General features: G+C 43.8%; 2 protein-coding genes across 3 annotated transcripts in view; both read right to left on the reverse strand.

Annotated features, from left to right (window-relative positions):
• The window catches only part of LOC133140965 (AP-4 complex accessory subunit RUSC2-like), a 38,722-nt gene extending 26,530 nt beyond the window's left edge, over positions 1–12,192 (reverse strand). Inside the window, exon 1 of the mRNA XM_061261298.1 lies at positions 12,038–12,192. The gene's annotated coding sequence lies outside the window, so the exon portion shown is untranslated. The remainder of the gene's footprint in view (positions 1–12,037) is intronic.
• Positions 12,193–14,369: 2,177 nt separating this feature from the next.
• LOC133140471 (probable phospholipid-transporting ATPase IM) overlaps positions 14,370–22,500 on the reverse strand; it is a 35,007-nt gene continuing 26,876 nt past the window's right edge. For both annotated transcript variants that reach the window (XM_061260459.1, XM_061260460.1), the window contains 7 exons: positions 22,120–22,303; positions 20,246–20,469; positions 19,848–19,931; positions 19,066–19,311; positions 18,311–18,449; positions 17,959–18,089; positions 14,370–16,669 (listed from right to left, as the gene is read on the reverse strand). In XM_061260459.1, the coding sequence (XP_061116443.1) occupies positions 16,352–16,669; positions 17,959–18,089; positions 18,311–18,449; positions 19,066–19,311; positions 19,848–19,931; positions 20,246–20,469; positions 22,120–22,303 (1,326 nt within the window). In that variant the 3' untranslated portion in view covers positions 14,370–16,351. The remainder of the gene's footprint in view (positions 16,670–17,958; positions 18,090–18,310; positions 18,450–19,065; positions 19,312–19,847; positions 19,932–20,245; positions 20,470–22,119; positions 22,304–22,500) is intronic.

Here is a 22,500-nt window from a genome sequence, read left to right on the forward strand (position 1 = left end):
CATGAAAAAAAAAGAAAAACCCTGAGACTATTCCTGCAGCTACTGCCACCCCGCCACAGGAGAGTACCATCCGCAGTGCAGACTTGGAACACTCCCAGTGTGAATTTCACTCCGAGCGAGGGTAAAACCCAACAGGAAAGACACCGGGGCGTATAAAGGAACACAGCTCTATTAACAGGAAGTAAGACTGGACCTTTTCCAGCCCAGCGTGCCTCAGGCCAATGACATCACAGCCGTCTCCACCCAGCAAGGCTGCTGCCAGGAACAGAACAGAGTTCACTGGACTGAGTGCTATCAGTGTTACATGAGTGGGATCTCAGCAACAGACACCTGTAATTTTACCCATCCTGCCCTAATCAAAGCCAACTGTGGGCTAATAGTACCATACTCAGTCAGCATATTGCAACAGCTTAAATAATAATAATAATAATAATAATAATAATAATAACAACAATAACTGCTTCACAGTGAAAGGCCACTCAAGTAGCATGGGTCCATAGCTCCGATCCATAGCTCCCACCGGAGTGAGGCACGGCAAGCCATTTTCTTTCAGAACGCTCTGAGCTCATTAGTTTAGGTGTACAGGGAGGACATTAGTGACACACATTTCTCATTCACGGTGTTTGGGTTTAATTACACCTGTAAATGATGAGTGTTAACTCAAGAGGACCCTGTAGAGAAGGCACAATACTGCTAGCTCCTGAGTGCTGTCCAGGGTTCTGAACCCCTACAAGTTTTTACTTCATAATTGGCTGGCAATAACAGGTAGACCAGAGTGGCAGACCATGATTGGCCTCAACCCACCAGAAGGAGAGCACTTCTAGGTCAGCCACAGTGGTGTAACAGGCACTGGAATGTTACCACTTTTCATCCAGAAATATGTATTTCTTCTGTGCACTGATGGGGATGCTGTGCTGTCAGAGGTCTTAGAAAGGTCATTCCTTAGAGCTGCCAAAAACGGATTCTCTGGCTCTCTGCACAAACTCAAGAGAAGTCTGGCATGTTCTTCAGCTATTCTCCAGCTTTTGATTGGTTACTGAAACTGCAGCTTCCCGCCCCTTTATGCTTCTCTCCAGAGAAAATATTTAATGAGATGTGTGTTCTTAGTGAGCATCTGTGGTTAATAAAGACTGAAATATCGGGGCAGACAATATCACATAAAGCACACTGAGAGAAGGGATAGACATTCTCTAGGCATTCTATTGTCCACTCATGTTCATCACTCTCCAAGCGCAGGAACCACAAACACTTAACACACAACCCATAAAACAAGGTACTGTAAGTGCCAAAATACAAACTAACTCATAAAGGTAATTCACGTCGAGAGGAAAACATTGTTTTCTGGTGGGCGAGAAAGGTAATGATTTTCCAACTGAAGTCAAAATCAAATAAAAAAAATCGAATGCATTTTTATTTGTATAGCACTTTTTACAAAGAACTGTCAAAAAGACACTTTACAAAGTAACAGAAGTAAAACTGGAAAAATCCCCCAAAAAGAAAACGGTGAGGTAAAAAGCTCCCTAGTGGGAAGATAAAAGCACATCAACAGTGGGGAGGAGAAACTCTGCTCCCCACCGCTCCCTGCATCCACTTCCCTGGTCCAAATACACATCGCTGACATAAGCCTAAAACCAAATGCATAAACCTCCTGCATGTGTTACCAGTCCTTGTCGGATTTAAATACTATGATTTCCAAAATTCTATTTTAATCCAATTCAATTTTATTTGTATAGCGCTTTTCACTGTAGACTGTCACAAAGAGACTTTACATAGTAAACAGAAGGGAAGAACAATGAAAATATCAGCCCTAAGCCCCCAAACAGCTTATAAGGTAAACAACACCCTAGTAGGAGAAAAACCCTCAAATAGTGGCAAGAAAAAAATAAATCTTGAGAGGAACCCAGCTATAGTGGGATGCCCATCCTCCGCTGGCCTATAGGTTAAGATGGCAACATCTTAACCAAAATCCAACCGGTGTGTCCTGGTGTCTGCGTTTTTCCTGAAGATTAGTTTAAGTTATAGTTTTACTTATCAGTTTATTTAACAAGGAAAACACACATTACTAACATTTCTCTAAATGTACGAGTTAGCCAGGAAGATTGTAAGAGACTGAGAGGAGGGTGCGCTCCGAGCGCTGAGACGTGAGGAGAATGTCGATCCCTGACAACGGCGCACAATAAGAGCCGAAGAGGTGATGTCACCACGCCTCCCGCCTGGCCCGGCGCAGAGTGAAAGAACCATTGTCGCCCTGAGCGGGAAACACTCTGGAACGTTCTCAGAATGACCAAGGCGGTTTGGACCGGTTGCCAAAGATGGAAAATCAGATTTTAACGTAAAGCGCTATCAGCTGACAGGGGTCATAATACGAAACTCAAGTTATACTGCCGCTGCAAGCTCTAGACAGACACGACTGGAGACCTCCTCCATCCCTTCTAATGTCCAGCTGAAGAGAGAGAGAGAGAGAGAGAGAGAGAGAGAGTGTCGCTGTGTGTGCGTTTGTGTATAAAGATGTGTGAGAGAGAGTGTGGAGGAGTTCACTGTAAGAGGACAGGAGATAATATGGGATGAAATTTAAATGCAGTGCATTACACAGTGTTTTGGAGAGAGCTGTGGTGTTAAACACAGCCTGCAGCACCCTGACTCAGCTCTCTCTCTCACACCCACAGTACCTCACACGACCCACCGAGCCGCCCAAACACCGGGCACAAACACACGTCTTTCTTTCTTCTGCAAGAACACTAACGTTTTATTGAGCGGGTCCAGCTGACACTGTCCTTGGCCACCAGTCAGCATTAAAATGAGAAATATTGGAGGAAAAAATATAAAAACACAGAGTATTGGGTAGTAAACGCTGCATTTTTCTTTAAAAGCTCAGAAACAGGCCGTCATCCTTCCTTTGGGTTGCCGTGGGTGCTCCCACTAACTAATTTCACAAGCTGAAGTAAACGGTAAACGGCTACAGTAAAGACGTCTATTTCTCTGTTCATGCTCAGAAAAGTGAGCTGTCCGTTTTTGCGGGTCGGGCCTTCTCAGAGTTATACGACGCTCGTGTCCAGCCAGAAACACTCTGAGTGGCTTTATACGGTTCCCAAATCCAGTGCCCCATCCCCCCACCCCTCGGAAGGCCATTATAACCTCAGGCCAGTAAATCCATTTCTGAAGCCGCAGATGTCTCAGTAATTGGTTCCACTAAGAATCCGTGCAGCACGGAGATAGCCCCTGAAAGCCTCAAACGCATCTACACGGCATATTCATTCTGTCTCTGCCTGTGCCCTTTCAAGCCCATTTCTCAACCCTCTAAAATTCCATGTTTCCTTACTGGCTGTTCTTTTGTTTACATAAAAAAAGTGTCTCTGGTTGCAATGAATATATTTTCAAAAACATTATTTATTTACATGTTTTATTGAGTGTCTATTTTCCAGCGTAGTAGAGTATATGGTTCTCGAGATTAAGACCAGAGACTCATGTCCCCTACAGGGGACAGAAATTAATCCAATATACAAAAGCACATGCAGAGCCAGCTGAGAGGGAGAGAGGGCAGGGCACAGAGGAACAGGTACCAAGAGACTCTCATTCATCCATTCAATTTGTTTATTTTTATTTATGCATTAAATAATATAAAATGGGAGCACAAACCAAACACAGCTCTATTTTCAGAAAAGCATAAACTTGTTAAATAATAAATACATAAAATAAAATCCGGATACGACACAAACACTATGATAGGATCGTCTATGATAATCCATCAGTGAATCACCAGCGTGAATTGCCATTGTTCTGTGTCAAAGCTGTCAAAACAAGACATTCAAAGACACAGGCCAATATATCACAGCTATCTAAAAGGAATCATTGAGGCCATTTAATTTCTGATTCATTATTTCAGTGAAAACATACTACAAATAAAAAGGGAAGGAGAGAAAATTACACAGGTGAAAAAGAGCCATTGTGTGAAATCAAGAGCAAGAATAAAATGCACAATTACAGGATTGCCATTTAGCAGACACTCTTATCCGGAAAGACTTGTACAGCTTACATCCTTTAGACAAAATCCATACTGCATATAGCTGGATACTTTACTAAAGCGATTGAGGTTAAGTACCTTGCTCCAGGATACCAACAGACATGTTGTCACCTGGGAATACATCCTATCACCTTGCAGTTGCAAACCCAGCGCCCCTAACCATCACACTACACAAGCGTACATTATGCATATACTCCATAAAGAGCATGAGTCATACATCACCATCAGCAACTAGCCATGACAGGATATACAGTTCAGTAATATGACAGCAAAGCCTTCTGATAGCGAATAACATCTACAGTATTGATCCAATAATTCAGCCAGTTCCTAAGATGCAACCCAAGCAAATGAAAAAAAAAAGGTCAGTGCTACTTTCTCCCTATCAGACTGATGGCTGTATGTGTCTGTTGACACAAACAGAAATGTATTTACCCCTCTTGTACCAGCAGCAGACCTGTACGTAAATTGCTGCTCCCGTTCCCCTGAGGAGAATTAATCATTTTGGTGGCAGTTGGCATGGAGATAGGCATTGTTCAGCAGCAGACAGCCAGAGAAGGGAATAACACATCAGCTCAGTGGCCATCCATCTCTGTACTGAGAGACTGGGCCTCAGCTGTGCAGGCCACAATCCACATCCCTCACACTCTGCAATGGAGGGAGAGAGAGAGAGAGAGAGAGAGAGAGAGAGAGAGAGAGAGAGAGAGAGAGAGAGGAGGGTAGAGGGAGATGGGAGGAAGAGGGAGAGAGATGATGAGAGAGATAAAGAGAGGAGAGAGAGTGGGATAGGAGGAAGAGAGAGAGGGTGAGAGATGGGTAGAGGGACAGGGAGATGGGAGGAAGAGAAGAGGGGGAGAGAGATGGTGAGGGATAGAAAGAGAAGAAGAGAGCAGGATGGGAGGAAGAGGGACAGAGATAGAGAGGAGGGTGGAGGGACAGAGGGAGAGTGAGGATGAGAGAGAGAGGGAGATAGAGATAAATGGAGAGAGGCAAAGCAGATGAGAGAAAAAACTGCATCAGCATTCTTGGGGGTTGGGGGCAAGCTCTACCAGAACCCTGAAACAGCAGGACCGTACATCAACACCAACATAACAATGAGCACATTTCTCCCTGCTTCAAGAGCACATACGGACTACAAGCAGAGAGAAGACAAAAAGAGGGGAATGAGAGGGAGAAAGAGAGAGAAGGTCCAGAAAAAAGGGGGAGGAGAGATGGAGAAAGAGGCAAAGAAGGAGGAGTAGGACAGGACACAATGAGAGAGAGTCCCATAAACTGCCCTTGTGAGGAGCACCATTGGACTGCTGTTCCTCCACCAAATGGCAGCAGGTTCAGTAAGAGAGAGCAAAGCCCTGCACCCTCCTGCTACATCATCACAAAGCCACAGTGGCAGCACTAGCCATCAGGAAGACTTTGTACTGAGACCACTGGGCCCCTAGGGACCCCTCAGCCCACAGCACGGGTGTATGACCTCCGCAGAGTTCATTAGATAGAGGAGCAGTACCGAAAACCCCCAGCTGCACAAACAACCAAAAGGCTGGACCCATTCCAAGGACTGTAGTTTTCCCCACCCACGTGTCCTGAGATGAGAGCACTACTTTGCCAAAATCTCCAAATACAGAGTGTGCCTGTGTGTGTTTGTGTGTGTCATAGACTGTAGAGAAATATGGAGCTAGCGCCTGTTACGTCACCCACTATCTATCCGTGGGCTTGTGAAAAGCGTTTTGAAGCCTGGGAAGTCAAGTTTACCAGCACCTTCATGTTGTGCAATTTGGAGCCAGAGACTGTGCAGGAGGAGACCATGAGAGAGAGAGTGATGTAATCTGTTCCTGATTCCCTCACAAAGTATTGCTGTATTGTCCTAATAACATGATAACTTGAAGAAAATTGTCACAAGGGGAGGCATTAGATGAAGAAAAACACTGATTGCGACTACATTTTCTTGTGGGGATTAAATGATTGACTTTGTATTTTGACCACAATTGTACCATTGACTTTACATTGAAAACGGGTCTGAATGACCAATACTGGAGCCAACCACAGTGCTAGTGAGCACTGTCTCTGAGCTCTCTCAGCATGACCAGGAAAGCACAGTTTTAGCTGCTTGATATGTGTGAATGTGTGTGTGTGCGTGTATGTACTGTATGTAAATACATTGTGTGTGTGTGTGTGTGTGTGTGTGCACTGCAGAGGAGGGGAGTGTGTTTCAGAGCAGAAAGGACCCCTCTCTTTTGGTTTGAGGTGTGTTATTATCAGAATGGTTAAGGCCCGCACCCATAATCAAGAAGCAGCTGCATCAACACTTCACAGGAGAGTGTATGCACCTTGCAGTATGCCAGATATGCAGAAAAGCATGCACACACACCACAGATACACCCCAATCCACAAATCGGCACCCTGTAGAGGTGTCTCTACCTCAGTCTAAGGAAGACAACCACCACTATGTCCTATAATATTAATATTTTTTATGTTACTTCACTTGATTGTAGAATTTCTTTAAAATCATAAACCTTCAGTAAAAACCGCTAAATAAATGTATACAACAATAGTAACAAAAACAATTATTATTATTATTATTATTATTATTATTATTATTATTATTATTATTATTATGTGAAAGACAGAGAAATCAGAGTTCCTGATGAAGAAAAGAAGTTTGTAAAATGGGGGGCTAAACTTTGACCTTCGGGCAGCTCTTAGGATGACTCCAAAGCCATGGGTTGAAAATTGAGAAAAATGAAAAGTAGAGGGTTGTGCAGCGTGGGCTGATGGAGTTCAGAGCCCCTGGAACCAGGGTTGGGAGGCACCAGCTCTATTTTTTAATCTATTTATTTATTTTACTATTTAAAACAGGAACATCATGTTCCTCTTGACATACTCTGTAGAACATCCCAGTTTTTCAAAGCTGAGATGGAGAGGCACTTAGCACCAGAGCTAGTCCATGAGCTTGAAACAGCATTTAGAGCAATCGTGTATGCCATTACGAGCCAGAGAAAACAGCAGCCATTATGAAAAATATTAGAAATAAAATCGCTATGACCTGTTTTTGACTAGGGCAGGGGCAAATCGATTTTAAGAATTTAATTTTAAGAATTGCAGAAGCACAACATACAGTCAGGTCCATAAATATTGGGACATTGACACAATTCTCCTCTTTTTGGCTCTATACACCACCACAATGGAAATGAAACGAACAAGATATGCTTTAACTGCAGACTTTCAGCTTTAATTTGAGGGTATTTACATCCAAATCAGGTGAACGGTGTAGGAATTACAACAGTTTATATATGTGCCTCCCACTTTTTAAGGGACCAAAAGTAATGGGACAATTGGCTGCTCAGCTGTTCCATGGCCAGGTGTGTGTTATTCCCTCATTATCTCATTTACAAGGAGCAGATACAAGGTCTAGAGTTCATTTCAAGTGTGCTATTTGCATTTGGAGTCTGTTGCTGTCAACTCTCAATATGAGATCCAAAGAGCTGTCACTATCAGTGAAGCAAGCCATCATTAGGCTGAGAAATCAAAACAAACCCATCAGAGAGATAGCCAAAACATTAGGTGTGGCCAAATCAACGCACCGGTGAGTTCAGCAACACCAAAAGACCCGGAAGACCACGGAAAACAACTGTGGTGGATGACAGAAGAATTCTTTCCCTGGTGAAGAAAAACCCCTTCACAACAGTTGACCAGATCAAGAACACTCTCCAGGAGGTAGGTGTATGTGTGTCAAAGTCAACAATCAAGAGAAGACTTCACCAGAGTGAATACAGAGGGTTCACCACAAGATGTAAAACATTGGTGAGCCTCAAAAACAGGAAGACCAGATTAGAGTTTGCCAAACAACATCTAAAAAAAGCAGTTCTGGAACAACATCATATGGACAGATGAGACAAAGATCAACTTGTACCAGAATGATGGGAAGAGAAGAGTATGGAGAAGGAAAGGAACTGCTCATGATCCAAAACACACCATCTCATCAGTGAAGCATGGTGGTGGTAGTGTCATGGCGTGGGCATGTATGGCTGCCAATGGAACTGGTTCCCTTGTATTTATTGATGATGTGACTGCTGACAAAAGCAGCAGGATGAATTCTGAAGTGTTTCGGGCAATATTATCTGCTCATATTCAGCCAAATGCTTCAGAACTCATTGGGCGGCGCTTCACAGTGCAGATGGACAATGACCCGAAGCATACTGCGATGGCAAACAAAGAGTTTTTTAAGGCAAAGAAGTGGAATGTTATGCAATGGCAAAGTCAATCACCTGACCTGAATCCGATTGAACATTCATTTCACTTGCTGAAGACAAAACTGAAGGGAAAATGCCCCAAGAACAAGCAGGAACTGAAGACAATTGCAGTAGAGGCCTGGCAGAGCATCACCAGGGATGAAACTCAGCGTCTGGTGATGTCTATGCGTTCCAGACTTCAGCCTGTAATTGACTGCAAAGGATTTGCAACCAAGTATTAAAAAGTGAAAGTTTGATTTATGATTGTTAGTTTGTCCCATTACTTTTGGTCCCTTAAAAAGTGGGAGGCACATATACAAACTGTTGTAATTCCTACACCTTTCACCTGATTTGGATGTAAATACCCTCAAATTAAAGCTGAAGTCTGCAGTTAAAGCACATCTTGTTCGTTTCATTTCAAATCCATTGTGGTGGTGTATAGAGCCAAAAAGATGAGAATTGTGTCGATGTCCCAATATTTATGGACCTGACTGTAGGTACTTTATCAAACCAATACATAGATAAAACCAGGATTTTAGCCAGAAATACCAAAACTGTCAACTTTACTGTCTGTTACCCAAAATGTTTTATGATAGCTGTATATTTAACCTCATAAAGTAGTACGACACTGAAATAATTTTTTTAATAATCAGACTGTCACATGCCCTGAGAGGACAGACGAGCTGGACATAGGGTGATACAGAAATCCCGAATTTTACCAGCGTTTTAGTTTGTAACATGGAGCGGGAAGGGAGAGAGAGTAAGAAGGCAATTTAAAAAAAGTCTTCACCTGTCCCCTTCACAGGTTCCGGGCAAAAATGGGTAGCTTTTGAGCTTAGCCCTTGAGCAGCCTCTGGCTCTCCAAAAACAGCTCTCTCTACTCTGGTTACGGTTCTCCGCCGCATACTGTGGAAAGAAGCACACCTTATAAACTCCTGAACTGATAAGGTCTGAGCCTTAACCAGTAGGCGTGGCCCTCCTTCCTTCCCACAAACCAAGCCAACGTGCCACACAGCCATATGTTCCTCCTGTACTCTTGTGCTTCTACTACTCATGTTCCTGTGGTATGCCTGCTTTTTTGGCAATGGCTGTCACACAAGAGCAGGAAGCAGGACCTTACTGTTGTATGTAGAAATGTGTTGTGGCAGCAGTCTGACTCAAGCACACACACACCATGAGTGTATCATCTTTGTTTCGTTCAGGATTCTTTTTTAGCTCAGTGACTACTGCACTATGCAGCTAAATTATCGCAGTGAAATCTCCCTCCTGCCTGTGCAAGTTTTCCAACCCGGTCAGCAGCATTTGACATCAGTAGCCCAGTGTCTTTTTTGCTTCTGTTCTGTTCTGTTCACATATTTAGATTCATCCGATTCTCATCTGCTGTTCTGAATATTGCATTTTCTGTCTTCCTCAAGCACTCTAATTTGATGCTTTCTTCTGAAAAGTAATTATGGGCCATGACATACAATACTGTAGCGATGGACGTTCTCTAATTTCCTTTAGCACAGGGAACTTGTGTTACCAACCAGAACTCCCTGTAGTTAAGGAACAGAGAGGACAGAAGAAAAGAACATAGAGCCGAGGATCAGTGTATATAATGTATATAATAGGTGCCCATGTAGGCTACCACCGACAGGATTGATGCCAGGATCATACCGTGATTATAGGATGAATTATGTTGTAATAAAATCATTCTGACATCGTAGTGTGGGGCTGGGTAAATTGGGTTACCGTGTCAAAATGCAGCACAGCAATATCATGTTTTGCGGTTCAGTTCCCCCAGCTACCAGAATGAGTTTCCTCGTCAGCACAATGGCGAAGGCTAATTCCCCAGTAGCTAACACATAATGCCCTGTTTTAATGTGTGGCTTTGAAGGATGAGGTTATATATGTTAATGACTATCAAAGGTTTCTTTGGTTGATTACTGCGTAATGACAAATCATAATGACAAGTCACAGACAGGACTGGAGCACACACGCACAAACACACACACACACATACACACACTTCAATGTGTGTGTTGATACATAAACCGTGTTAAACTACTCAGACACTACTTCATCACCAACATATCAGCCCCACTCCAAAACATGGCACTGTAGCTCAGTGAGTAGAAATAACACACTCATCTACTTTAGTCCTGTTATACTTTCTATGCTGTTGATCCACCAATGAAGTAATTGTTGTAAATTCATTCCAGAAGCTTTCCCACGGATATGACACAGGAGTTTGAAACTAGCATTGCCCTCCTACTGTACTCTCACTTTCACATACTGTAGACAGGACAATAGAATGGGTAGGCCAGATAGGTTGCTCTACAACTTTCCTCAAATGAAATGCATGACAGAACCTAAGGTGCCTACCCTTACAATCACCACACACAACCCTAAAAATACGCGTCTTCATTTTGTCTGTGTCGGACAAGTGTGAACTTGGTCATCTAAGAGATTATCGTTAGCGTTTCATCTGTCTGGATGCTCTGTTGCGCAGGACACAGGCAGGAGTGTTCGTGTTTCATTAGGCTTCGCCTCTGCACATCACAGCCAGCTGCTGTCGTGGCTAATTCCAAACAGTTCCAAACTGTCCCAGGCAAGCGGAACACAGGAATAACAAGAATGTGAGTTACATAACGTAAACATGAAAGACAGTTGGGCGATCGCTTATATCAGAACAATTGGCCTAACTGTAGGTTTGTCACAGCACGCACGTTGTTAAACCGCAGTGTCGCCCCACGAGAACGTCCAATCCTGTATAGCCTGCACTACAGACATAAGCTCTCTGATAATAAAATAATCTAATGTCTGTCTGACACGATAACATTTAGTTGCTTACAGTTCTTCGTAATGATCACAACGCTAGTTCAGAAGGGAACATCTCATTAAAACAAAGATATAGGTCTATTGATTATTTATCAATGTAAAACACCTGTCCTATTCACACATGCCTACCTGACCTACACGTCCTTATAATTAACCAAAACAGGCGCCATGCGATCGCTCAGCTGGGATATGACAATAGCAAAGCCAGTGAAAAATCCATTTAAGAGGCATTAGGTATTGATAAAACATTGTTAAAATAGAATTCTCCTGAACTAAGCATACACTCAGTAGTCAATCGCAGACAATGAATACAGCCTACAGCGTGTGAATTATTGATAAGCTCAAGGGCAATACATTACTGTGGTCCGTTAGAAAACAACGTCATCAAATATAACTGTATTGATATTATTCGCCATCACTGCTAGGAAACAATATAGAACCACAACACCGGTGGCATGCACCGTCGGAGAATTTAAGAAGAACGTGATCTTTAGTCAACGTACCAAGCGTGGTGGTGAATATTATGTCACATAGCCAATGTTGTGTGGACTCTTTGTGTCAACTGCGCGACAGCATTTTCTGAAAACCGCATTACAGGGAAATCGTCGAATCTGATCACTGGGCAGAATATGCGCGCAAGTGTCACGTAGCTATATTTTGTATTTTGCTAGTATTTCATTTTTTCATCCCCTTCCAATTTATCTATGCTAGCATTGGGTGAGATGTGGCGTAAAACAAGCAGAGTTATTCAGCATGTTATCCAACGACATCTGTATTGAACATATAGCCTTTATAACTAAGGCTCTATATCGCACTTGCATCATTCTAGCATGAAATACTGCACTTGTCTCGGGAGCGGTCCTTGTCAGGTATAATTCAATATATTCTACCCTGGTCCGCAAAGCGTTTTGCTACCAGCTAGAGCTAAATAATAAATAAATAAAATATCCTATATACGGGAAACAGCCACACTTACATTGCGTGTCTTCTTGAATGCTTTATATTCTCGTATTTGTAATATCCAACTGTGCTCTTGATGACAATAGCGAAATAAATTATCCTTGGCGTTCCGAAGACGCCTACAGAAGCATTCGCCTGCTTTTCTACGCCCGTAGACAGCGCACCCTTCGGAGCGGCGGTAGGCTCAGTATGGGCTGGACCCGCTGGCGCTACGTCACGGGCAGAGGAGGGGGGGCGGGGTGGGGGCGCATGGGCCTCGCTCCGGTCTGCAGAGATGCAGTTAATGCAAGGCACAGTTAACTGTTCCAGTCCCGACATCAGCCGAGTCTGCAATGGTGGACATGCCCGCTAGCATGTAAGGTGTTCATGTACACTAGCCTATTTATCGCGTCCAATGGGATGTTGTGCTGTGGTTTTATTTCCATATCGAGCATATCACAACTTTAAAAGCTGACTTTAAATGCTTTGCAAATCTTCGGAACAATATGTTCTTCCCATACAGTGATGCAACATACCCTGAATATTTTCTGTCTGTTGTGATGAACATACATATGCAACGTTACTCTGACAGCCTCTTCTTGGTTGCCAGGAAACTAATTAACTGAAAAAATAAGGAGGATTTCCTCAATTTGTTGGGAAATTATTATAGTTATTTGTATGGTCTTCCACTGGCACTGTTATATCTATGAAATTATTTGCCAGATAATTCATAATATTAACCTGTTTAAAATAATGGCTTTGAACATGTAAAATTTAGCATCTGGCAAAAACAAATCACATACTGTAGGCCTACCAAAAACAAATCAAGTCACAGTTTACAAAAAATAACAAACCTTTATTTTTTGGCAATTTGTTTACTGTTTGTAAAGGTACATGTAGAAATTCTATTCAGTCGGGATATTTTTTTACAGATAATTTGTTTTTCAGAAGGAAAAGAATTAACGTCTGTGAACTAAAAAGGTCACACAGTACAAGCCAACCAACCTTGCAATGCTACAGAGCACCGAGCAGTAAACAGGAAGGATATGGTTGCATTTTCATACATATAATATAATATATAACATATAATATATATATATGACAATATATCAAAACACATAGGGTCCTGACAATATGAAAATCACAGATATAAAGAAAGAAAACATACGGTAGATGCCACTGCAAATAATAGTCCTCATTCGCTGTGTTCCAGTAGCTGCATAGATAGATTAGAAATACATAAAACAAGGTGGATGCAGGTACCCTACTGAGCACAACATTCATTTAGTTTAAAGACCTTGTATACAGTCTCTGCTGCTTTTCCTGGTTTCCGTATGTGATTCATCAAAATCTATAATACCTTCCCAATGTTTCCCTGTGATGAGAATTTTACAGCAGGTTCACAGGGACATTATGAATGTTGCCTGGACAACACCAGCTGGACAGCACCACCAGAAGAAAAAAAAGAAAATAAAACAAAAACGTAATGCCACTAAATTCAAAAGTCACTTCAAAATAAATTTTGCTTCCTAAATGGCAGTTTTTAGTTTTTTTTCAAACATAAGAGCATATTTGGAAAATCATTTCTCTTATTTCGAGATTGAAAAGCGTTGATTTTTGTAGCAATGTTGACTGATATTGATGATGATGATGCCACCCTCCACAATCTGTTTCCCAGTTTCTAAAGGAGGGTAATACGCACCCCACTCCACCTGCCTCAACCACATTTAAAGGAATGATGTCTGCACTCATACATAAAAACATTCATATTTTACTCTAAGATGCTATGCTATGCCATCCCTTATACGATATATTAAATAATACATTTATCATAAACATCGGTTATTGCCATACAATTTATGATTTAATGATTTTCCATACATCATGCATGATATGTGGGCAAGTATACACAATATTGGCACTTTCAGATATTGCTATATATTGTTTTTTAAATGTTTTGCTGTTAAATATATATTCACCGAGCACTTTATTAGGAACATTTTACTTTATCACACCTACTTACTCATGCAATTATCTAATCAGCCAATTGTGTGGCAGCAGTGCAATGCATACAATCATGTAGATACAGGTCAGGAGCTTCAGTTTTTTTTCATATCAACCATCACAATGGGGAAAAGAAAGTGATCTAAGTGACTTTGACCGTGGAATGATTGTTGGTGGCAGACAGGGCGGTTTGAGTATCTCAGAAACTGCTGATCTCCTGGGATTTTCAGTGAGCAGCAGTTCAACAAACACCTTGTTAATGAGAGCGGTCAGAGGAGAAGGGCCAGGAAGCTGACAGGAAGGTGACAGTAATGCAATAACCACACATTACAACAGTGGTTTGCAGAAGAGCATCTCTGAACGCATCATAACTAAGTGGATAGGCTACAGCAGTAGAAGTCTAAAAATAAGTCTAATAAATACCTAATAAAGTGCTCACTGAGTGTATATCTCATCATATTTTCCAGAAAAAAAAGACTTACTTTGAATACATTGCGGGATTTTCCATATCTTAAGTGATTTAGCTGAGATGGCTCATACTGCTTGTAGCAGTCACAAAAACACTGGAACACAAATCCTGTGATTTGTTTTTAAAATATAATTGAGTATAAATCTTCTGAATCTTCTGAAGGTAAGAAAATCACTTCTTTGGTATCATTGATTGCCTGAGTGCCTAAACACTTTTCTTTAAAACACTTTTTCCCCCACTTACAGACTTCAATAAAAGAAGCTACCCAGATGAAAGAACATACATATTACACTTTGAGCCATTCCAACCCAAATACCAAACACCACACGTACAATGTCCTCTGAACACTGGCAGGCTGGTTAAGTCCCGCGGAAAGGGAACAAGTAGCTGGTCAGGAAACCTTTCAGTTGTTTTGGACCAGCCTGTCCAAAGTTATTGTACATTTAAAAAACATACATTATAAAAGATACATTTAACAGCTTGTAAGAACCACAGGTTAAAATATCAACCATGTTCCTCAGAATGAGCTGATTTGCACTGATTGTTGGTCGCAGAACTTTCCCTGGAGTGTTTACGTGTTTTTTTTAAATTGGAAATGTAGGATTAAGACACCCAGAAGCCAGACAGGCCTGTTAGTTGCAAAGCCATAGGTCACAGGGAATGCCACCACGGGCCCCAGTGCATCTTGGGACTTGTTCCCATGGTAAGCACATTTAGTGTTGTATGTGTACAGTTTTTATTTTTCTTCATTCTGTTATTAAGTAGGGTGGATCATTCATTTATCTCCATGGAAACGGAAGATACGTTCACTGTAAAACCTTCGCCATGAAATTTACCAAAAACATGTGGAAAAAGGTAGACTGAGATGACATTTAAAATGTTTTGTCCCTCATGCTGACGCACGCCTTACGCAGTTGCTCCAGTTATGCTCATAATTGCCTCTCCTGAAGTCACAGACAGCGCTTTGTTAAACAACAACTGCTGGGAACTGAATACCCACTGGAGTCAGGGTCCAGTGGGAATGTTCTCCATGCGGCACACAGTTTCTTAGTAGGTCTTCATCCCTCATTTCTTCCTCAGAGAGGGTGGTCCCGCCTGACACATGCTGGAGGGAATGGGAAAGGAAAGGGCCTTCACGGGCGTCCAGGTCATTTGCATCACGAGGAGCAGAGAGAGGAGAGGAGAGACTGGCTGGAACATTCCGGGGGCACCAGCAGATCCTCCTTAGCATAGAGGCTAAAGGCATTTAGCCACAGCCTGACCAAAGTGCAGCAGGCGGGTCTTCATGTAAGTGACACCCAAAACTGTTCCTGGAGCAGCGCTGAGAATAGGTCAGGACCGTTCGCAGACACCAGACACTGAGCTCATTTACACCAGGTGGTGTTTTTGAAGGGACACTTCAAACACCGGCTCTCTTTGGGAACAGGGCCTTCAAATCGCCTTCACTCCATTCGGATGCCGATCTGATGACGGATTCAGAGCGTATCCTGTTGTACCCTGTCTTATCCTTCTGGGAGGAGTGCTTTCATCCACTACGAGACAGTTTGATAGGTCGTCAATAAACTACACCTGCAATTGAAGCGAAGGCTTGAGGGTTATTGTCCTTTTCTAGTCAAGTTGGAAGTAAATGAAGTTCTGAATTAAACACTTTGGAGTCAGTGGTAGGTCTCTTAATGGTGAGTTGCTTTACAATGGCAGTGCTGTGCACGGCAGCATTGTTCCCATACATAAAAGGGTCATGAAAACGATTAATTCCCACTCTTGTGTATGTGTGTGTGTGTTTGTGTGTGTGTGGCTGTGCCTGCTCCCACAGTTCCACGAATGTAAACACGTTCATAACCCGGTTCTGGTTCCGGCTCCGGTTCCCTTGCTCGGTGCTCAGGATGCTGGATCCCTGACGGCCCGGTACATCTGCAGCTCGGTTTCGGGTTCCCGGGAGTTCTGGGTTCGAGCCGTGGGGCTGTACCCCCCCGAGCGGCCCGTGTGTATGAGCCCTGTGGCCCGGCCCGTCGGGGTGAACCCACCCGCACGGCGAGGGGGGGGCTGTCGCCGTAGGAACCGGCCCGAGGTCACCAGGTCGCCGTAGCCCTGGGCGTGCGAGAAGGCGTAGGCGGAGCGCCGTGAGCTGGTGCGTCTCATTCGCGCGCGGGGCGGGGGAGGGGGCGGTGCAGGTGCCTCCCGCACCTTCAGCCTCACCTGGGGAGGGGAGGAGGGTAGAGGGGGCGTGCAGTTCAGAGAGGGGATCTCAATGTAAGTGATCTCAGCTGGGATCTAATGCAGGGTGAAACTGAAACAGGCTGGATCTGGGATCTCAAACTCAAACAGAATGGAGCAGGGATCTTAAACAGACTGGATCTGGGATCTCAAACTCAAACAGAATGGAGCAGGGATCTTAAACAGACTGGATCTGGGATCTCAAACTCAAACAGGATGGAGCAGGGATCTTAAACAGGCTGGATCTGAGATCTCAAACAGACTGGATCTGGGATCTCGAACTCAAATAGGATGGAGCAGGGATCTGAAACAGGCTGGATCTGGGATCTCAAACAGACTGGATCTGGGATCTCGAACTCAAACAGGATGGAGCAGATATGTCAGAGCAGGAATCTCAAAAAGCTCTTTTTGGTTTCTGTAGTTTTCTTTCATTCAAACCGGTAGTAGCAGTAGTTTGGGCATGTTCTCTAACCTTTACACTACATTGCTGTCCGAGCAGGTCTGAGAGGCAGAAAAGCTTGATTATCTCTTTATCTCCATGTTCTAATTCTATCCCTGCTCCACCCTCTTGACACCCTCAGCCAGGCTAATAATACCCACAATCCACTTGGAACCAGAAGCGGACCGAGAGCATGACATACAGAAATAGCACCCAGACTGCAATGGGCATGATTGAGTAAGTGTCCCTGGTCACATGGGTCAGCTAGTCACTGATTCCACACATGCACACAAGACACACACACACACACACACACACACACACACTCTCTCTCTCTCTCTCTCTCTCTCTCTCTCTCACACACACACACTCTCTCACACACACACACACACTCTCACACACACAAACTCTCACACACACACACCTTCACACACACACACAGGAGCTGTCAGTGGGTGATTGTACCTGTATGCTTACAGTAAGGAGAGCTAAACTCAGCCATACTTTTGATGTTCCTGAGCAGGCTTGACACCACGACCCCCCTGGAGTCAAAGCCTCAGAAACAATCTCTACCTTAAGAAAGGATGGTGTCCTAATCCCCATAATGACTTTGCTCTCTCTCTATCCATCTCTCTCACTCTTTCCCTCCCTCCCTGTCTCTCACAATCCTGTGTCAGTAAATGTATGAGTCATGTTCTCCATTCTTCCCTCTCTCCTTGCCCTCAATCTTCTCTCCTTCCCTCAGTCTGTGTGATTTGGTAATGGGGAGGCGGGGATGGCACAGGAGGGAACAGGGCAGGACAGGGGGGTAATAAAGGTGTGGATCACCCACCTTGTCGTTGATGGTTGGCCATAGCTGGATGAGCAGGAAACGATAGGCCACGACTGGCAGCACACACAGGATGGTCGTCAGGAAGATGGTCAGCCACACGTTTAGCTGGCTCAGAGAGTTCCTGGCTGTGCCTGGAGTATGCACACACACACACACACACACACACACACACACGGTCAGTTCTCATACCTAAACATAGTATATCCTCTGCCAACAGAAAATCTCCAGTCACAGCTGCTTTGAGCGATGAACCAAAATGGTGTCTTACACAACAGAAGTGACTCACATGACGATGCTACAAATGGTCAACTGGGAAAGGGGGGATGGCAAGGGACACAAAATGGAGTCTCACCGATGAAGGGGAAGGAGGCGGTGAAGATGAGGTACATGCCGTTGCTGTAAAAGGTGAAGGTGACCGCAAAGTACATGGCCAGACTACCCCACACAAAGAACTGGTTGACTGCGGTCCAGTAGGACATGTCCAGACCCATCTGGAGGGGTGAACGGGGGTTAGACATGGTCACTTAGTCTTTCTTTCACACAGACATGCAACCATTTCAGTTTCTCAATCTCAGAAAGGGAAAAGATCACTGGACGTTTGTGTTAATAAGCTATTTGTCAGCAGAACAGGGATGCAGTGAATCACTCTCTTACTGACAAACATCTTATATAAATGTTTGTATAAATACAAGTAGTTTTGGATCTTAAGGTTTAAGCATTAGTTGAGCACTCTTTCTCAATTTTTTTCCAGGTTCCAGGTTTCCATTAGTTTTATTTATGTTATGCTTTCCTTAATGTCCTCACAAGAGAAAAGTAAGTACGTTAACTTCATAATGTAGCACAGTTGATAATGTGCATGACTGCATTAAAATGTTCAGCGTTAAATCAACTGTTAGAGTAGATTTTACTCTGATAGGCTGCATTTGATCCCCAGCGGACTCTCATAAACTCTGAACGCTTCACCGGGTGTAAGTAAGGTCTTCCCAGGAGACGCCTCATAAATTCGTTTTGTGGGAAGCAAAGCGCTAGGCACTAATGGTGGATACTTCCTGGCCCTCTTTGAACACGGCGGAAGATTAGACAGACGAATGGATGGACAGAGCGAACCTGGATGCAGACGGCGATGACCAGGCACGTCTGCGCCAGCAGGGCGAAGGACTGGTAGTCGGCGATGTCCTTTCCGTCATCGCGCACCGTGTCGAACATAGCCGCGTACGGGATGAAGAAGAGCACCAGCGAGCTGTAGCCGCTGTGTAGCGCGCAGCGGACGAACGCCGTCTTGCTGAAGTACAGGTTGAGCTGGCCCGGGGAGTACAGCTGCGGGTACTGGAAGCTCCAGCGGTCGTTCACGTCCTGGGGAGAGACGCGCAGGTAAGTCACGCACCTGAAATGCTGTCAGTGTCCTGCATAAACTTCAGAACTGAAATGCTAATTCCTAGGAACAACAAAAAGTTCCGTTAACCAATGATTTGTTGTGGTTATATCATTTTGGGTTTTGAATCAACTTTATCAGTTCTTTAGTTATGAAGGTTACTGGATGGGAAGCAAGCTGGAGAGGACTGTTAAACACGAAATGTATCTCAAATATATAGCAAAGACTCACACCTAGGCACTCACCCAAACAACTACATCCATACTGTTCACATTCACAAACACATACACAGACATACTGTACACACATAGACAGGCATATACACACATGCACAACTAACCACATCTACCACAAATTAACAGAAGCACAGACACACAGTACACACCTATCTGAATAAACACACACACACACAGACACCCACTCAAATACACACAAAAACAGGCATGCATACAGAATCAAATTTACAACAGAGATGTTTTGTCTCTGATTGACAAAATGACATTCTCTTCACTCTTACCTGGTCAAACAGACTCATACCAAGTACAGGGAGGGCTGTGTATACCAGGTTATACAGGGTGATGAACCACTCATCATAGACTGTCTGCAGGGCAGAACCACAGGGTTTCATTTTAACTTTCATTCACAATATGGTCAAGAAAATGAACACACTCATTACAATGAAAACATTGGTTACACTTAACCATTAACCACACCTGGTCAGGATGAAGTAACACACCAAATCACACCACTACAATATGAAATTATTTTACATCATTTGTACTTCCTTACAAAAGAGAGAGGAAATACAGTATTTAAAATGGACATCACTGTAGGACACTGTGATTTTCAGAAATGTAGCATGATTTTAAATGACCCCCCCCCCCCTCTCTCCCTCCCTCCTCCCCCCTCTCTCACCTGTGCGGAGAAGCCGCAGAAGAACCCGTACCAGAAGTGGACGAAGGTGAAGGTGAAGTTCTTGTAGAAGAAGTAGCGCAGGAACTTGCACATGCGCAGGTAGGACCAGCGGCCATGCACCAGCAGGAGACGCTGCAGGTAGCGGAACTGGGCGAAGGAGTAGTCGCTGGACAGCACCGCCTGCATGCCCTCCTGACCGCTGATTCCCACGCCGATATGAGCCGCTGTGGGGGAGGGGAGGAAGGGAGGAGAGGGAGAGAGGGAGGGAGAAAGTGATCAGATGATCTCATACAGTGACACATGCATCCTGATATTTGATCCCTGACCTTTCACCTCTGTGTGAAATGAAGCTGGTTAGCACCCCTTGCCACACCGTGCCCGTTATCGATGGGCTATGGGGAAGTAGAGAGGGAAGAGGGGAGAGGGAGAAAGGGAGCGAGGGATGGGGGAGAGGGAGAAAAAAGGTAATTAGGATATGAAGGAGGGATATGGGGAGAGATGGATAGTGAAAAAGGATGAAAGATGAGAGAGGAGTAGAGGTGGAGAAGAGAAGGATGTTATGAAGAAAATAGGAATGGAGTGAGGATGGAGAGGGTGAAGGAAACCAAAGAAGAAGGGAGAACAAGCAGAGAAAGGGTTGGAACAGAAGATGGCACAAAGATGGAGGGAGAGAGATAGCCAGGCAGGAAGAGGGATGGACAGAGACAAACTCCAAACACTAAAAAGAACAGAGAGATGAAAAAGCAGAAGAACATGAGCACCAGCTGTCACATTCAACGCACTTACAGACATCTCCCATGTGCAAAAAAACATAAATACTGGCTTTTTTTATGTTATATCACTTATTACACAACATGAGCCCTGCCAGGAGTGCATAATCAGTGTATGCACACAAACTGCCATGCGAGCCAGTCCCTCTGGGAGACATGAACATCAGTCCGAATATAAACCGTGATTACCGGGGTCGGTCGGCCAGCTGTGCGCTTCTGATCATCAGTGCAGCTGCATATTGATTCTATAACCTCGTCTTTCTCAAAGGAAGCCATCAATTCTGCTCCGACTGTGAATCTCTGTCAGTCTGCTTAGAATGAGCTTTAAATAGTATCTTCCCTTCCCAGGCTTACCACTCGTTGCTGGGAAGAATGCAGGTTTTCCACGTCTTTAGACTGACTTTATAACTATTACGGCTGATTTCATGCACCGTTTCTTCAGCGAGGACTGAGTTGAAATGTTTTTCAATGACATGTTCTCAGCGTTGGGACACATATGCAGGAAATGCACATGGGCTGAACCCATGTTTTTTATCTTAATTGAAAACCAATAATGTGTTGCCTAATGGCATTACTATGCATAATAATATCAGTTGCTAGGCAATGTAAGCAATGAGCAGAAATGACCCCCGCACAATGTTTTTGCCCCCAAATATGATGTTTAACTACAGGCAAACTGTAGTTTCCACTGATTATTGAACGGATCTGAACTGACTTTCACTATCTTTAATTTTACAATAAAAAAGCTAATTCTACAGTAAAAATAACTCAATGTTATTTTTTTGAAAGTGACTGTGATGTTCAGCATTTCTTTATATCACTAGCTTAGTTATGAACTTGATGTCATTATTTGAAAGTGACTGGTTTTTGATGACATAGTACAGATAATAATGTCTCACTAGGTCCCACTGAGTCCCAGCCTGAACTGAATGTGATTATTTAAAAGTGACTGCGGTTTATAATGCTGCAGTACAGACAACAGTATCTTACTAAGTACCATTCAGACCCAGCCGTAACTGAATGTGATTACTTGAAAGTGACTGATTTAAATGATGTAGTACAGTGTTCTACTGAGTCCCACTGAGTCCCAGCCGGAGGGAATACCTTTGATCATGCTGACGTCGTTAGCTCCGTCCCCGATGGCCAGCGTCACGGCCTTCTTGTACTTCTTCACCAGCTCCACCACCCGGGCCTTCTGCAGGGGCGTTACCCGGCAACAGATCACCGCCTTGCACATGCAGGCCGTCCTTAGAAACTCCACCTCCATGCTCTTCTCCAGGGCGTAGGCCTGAGGCAGGAGTCACACACAGGAGGAGTCACACACAGGAAGGAGTCACGTATAGGAGTCAGATACAACCTTCAGTAATGCCTACAGAAGACTAACCAGCTCGTTACAGGAGATCTACCTTCCTGTAGGTTTTCATTTCAACCTTCATTTAACACACCTGATTCAGTCCATGCCAGTTTGACCCATGGTTTCTCAAT

This window comes from Conger conger, chromosome 11 (genome assembly GCF_963514075.1).
Source record: "Conger conger chromosome 11, fConCon1.1, whole genome shotgun sequence".
Taxonomy (NCBI): domain Eukaryota; kingdom Metazoa; phylum Chordata; class Actinopteri; order Anguilliformes; family Congridae; genus Conger; species Conger conger.